Here is a 2,933-nt window from a genome sequence, read left to right as displayed (position 1 = left end):
TCTCTCTCTCTCTCTCTCTCTCTCTCTCTCTCTCTCTCTCGTTTCTCTCTCCCCAGAATTACTGATTTAGGAAACATCAAAAGAAGATTGTATTTATCAACAGTCCATAAGGAAGTGTCTTCAACACCTCTTCATGCAAAAATCCCGCTCTTCATGATCAAGCGTAAAATCGTAAGTATCACATGAATGTTCCCTAAAAGAGGATTAAATTTAATTCCCAAGATATTCATTATGGGTCTTCTCTGTGAATAAGGCCTTTTGTTACGTACCATGATTCTATTAAAACTGGATAAAATACACATCGTTCCTCTTTGCCCCTTGACATCACCTAGGTAAAGGAATATTATTCAAATGCAATGTCATCAAAGCTGTAAAGGAGGCTCACTAGAGAGAGATGCCACCAGTTCTGTAAAAGGAGAAGAAATTATTTGTTGGCTAGCCGCAGGCTTCATGCAGGGGACCACATTTGTGTGGCATTGGGGGACATGCAATCGGGGAGAACCAGGAACCCGGCACCCTAAGCAAAGGGATGACACGGGCAGAAGCTTAGATGCTGGAAGTAGTGGATCTCTCAGGAACACAGACTAGTCATCACTGTGATGTAGTTAAACAGTGAAGAAGCAGAGTACGGCAGCCTGACACCACCGAAAGACTTGGCTGCTGGGCGACTTCAGAAGGGACTGCTTGGCGGACTAGTGTTTCTTAAACTTCAGTCAGACTAGGTTTTCTTTAATAGCGCTGCTCTCAGAACCATGTTTATGTACCACCTGTTCTAGAATATGCTTCATTCTTTGCTTTAAATTGTCTCACCCTTTTTTTTGCTTTATTTAAAAAACAAACTTTATGTAAGTTTTATAAATGGAAAACTTTATACAATCTTCCAAAATATAAATAGGGCTCTGGTGATGGCTCTGTGGATAATGTGCTCACTGCTTAAGCATGAGGATTGGACTTCAGATCCCTAGAGTGCAGGTAACAGCTAAGCAGGAGTAGCAGCCACTTGGAATCCCAACAAGCAGGAGGCAGAAGCAGGGGCAGGAGGCAGAAGCAGGGGCAGGAGGCAGAAGCAGGGACAGGAGGCAGAAGCAGGGACAGGAGACAGAAGCAGGGACAGGAGGCAGAAGCAGGGGCAGGGGGTCTCAGGGGCCAGCTGGCTAGGAAGACTAGGTAAGCTTCGAGTTTAGCAAGTGAGTGTATACCTTGATAAAGTGCAAAGCAGTCCAGAAAGACAACCAGTATCAACTTCACATACGTGCATGAGCCACTGTCACGAAGAAGAGAAACTTACTGCAGTGTGGAGAGATGTGGATGCAGGTCAGTGTCTCAGAGCTTGCCTAGTGTGTAGCAGTTTCTGAGTTTCATCCCTACCACCACAAAACACACACACACAGTCTTTTGAACTAGAAACGGAAAACAGTTCTGTGGTTTATGGAATTTGTTCTGGTAGTGAGGTCTGGAGCCATCTGAATGGGTTAAAAGTGAAAATGATATGACCATTTGCTGTAAATCAGGATTCATGAGGACTGGGTGGCAGCAATGAAAGAGTGGATATGAAGCAACCTGTGATCCCTGTGTCTAAATGAACTGACCACTTGTGCACACAGCACACCAGAGGTGTGGTGCCTTCTGAGAAAGTAAAAGAACTAGGGTTGAGCTGTTTGCTATGTTTTGAAATGTGTGTGTATGTGAGTGTGTTTATATATAATTTAAAATATACATGTAATAGAAATAATAGGTTGTGGGACCAAAAACCATGCCAGGAGGTTTGGTAAAGTAGAGCAGGCCGAGACCCAGAGACTTGGTGGGCACACACCTGAGGCTTAGGCTACTCCCAACTCCCTGCCAGACTCCTGACCTAGAGCACATGCCATGCTTCTCACATAAAAGAGACGTGACCACAGGTCACATAGGCTCAAGACAGTTCTCCATGCTAATGAGGTACATAGAGGCTCAGAGGGCTTAGCCAATAAGCTTCCTTTCCTAGACGTTCCTCCCTGTAAACATTATTTGATCTCAGGTCCACCCTGAGAAGTGGGGTATGGTTTACATAACCACTTTCTGCCACAACAATAAATGCCTTAAAACCATGGACTGTCTCTTTTCATCCAGATCATCCATGGAGAGTCATGGAGAAGGCCTTTGCCTACAGAGCCTCAGCCTAATCTCTCGTAGAAGGCCTCTCTGTGCCCCCAGCTACGTTCTCAGCTCTCCCGTGACTCCCAGTGGTGCCTAGATGTTCAAGGGTTTGAGAACCCCACAGTCTCGGCCTTGTTGCGCAGGCCAAGCTCCAGCCTCTCCAGTCTTAGACTGAGCTTCCCTATCCCCAGAGTGGTGTCCCAATGCTTCCCTACAGCCCACACCCACCCCAGCAGTGGCAGGGTGAGAGTGGGGGTTGCGTGGGGGGGGGATAAGTGCAGTCAAACTCCCCACGCCTTACCCTGTGTCAGAGCAGACTTGGGACCCACAACCCTACAATAGGTCATTCCTGGATATGTGTACATATGGACAAAGCTAAATGGACCCAAGAGATTATGTGTGTATTCATATATAATTTCCATAATTTATACATAATTCATATTTAATTATGCACATATCCTCACTAATATATATGTATAGGTATATATAGAGGAAACAATAGGAATTAAAGAAGAGACCATTGTGAATTCCCAAGAGGGATACAGCAGTTGGGGAATATGTAGGGAGTTAGTGTTGCACATTCAGTGTTCATGAATAAAATTATCGAAACTTAATACACTTATAATAATAATAACATTCCTAGTCTTAAAAAGTCTCATGTTCATTTCCTCATCTATAAAAGCAGATAATATGGTGTATATAAAGTATATGTAGAAGAGTGTCTGGAGTGCAGTGAGCCAGCCCTGCGGAAGACCACAGCTGCTACATGTACTTTCAGTGCATGTATATGTATATGT

At 44.4% G+C, this 2,933-nt stretch overlaps 1 protein-coding gene across 1 annotated transcript in view; it reads left to right on the top strand.

Annotated features, from left to right (window-relative positions):
• The window catches only part of C8H3orf67 (chromosome 8 C3orf67 homolog), a 243,899-nt gene that overhangs the window by 83,503 nt on the left and 157,463 nt on the right, over positions 1 to 2,933 (top strand). The window contains exon 5 of the mRNA XM_029541670.1: positions 57 to 171. Coding sequence (XP_029397530.1) covers positions 57 to 171 — 115 coding nt within the window. The remainder of the gene's footprint in view (positions 1 to 56; positions 172 to 2,933) is intronic.

The sequence above is a fragment of the Mus pahari genome, chromosome 8, assembly GCF_900095145.1.
Source record: "Mus pahari chromosome 8, PAHARI_EIJ_v1.1, whole genome shotgun sequence".
NCBI lineage: Eukaryota > Metazoa > Chordata > Mammalia > Rodentia > Muridae > Mus > Mus pahari.
Note: the sequence above shows the minus strand (reverse complement) of the source record. Positions and strands in the feature narration are given on the sequence as shown.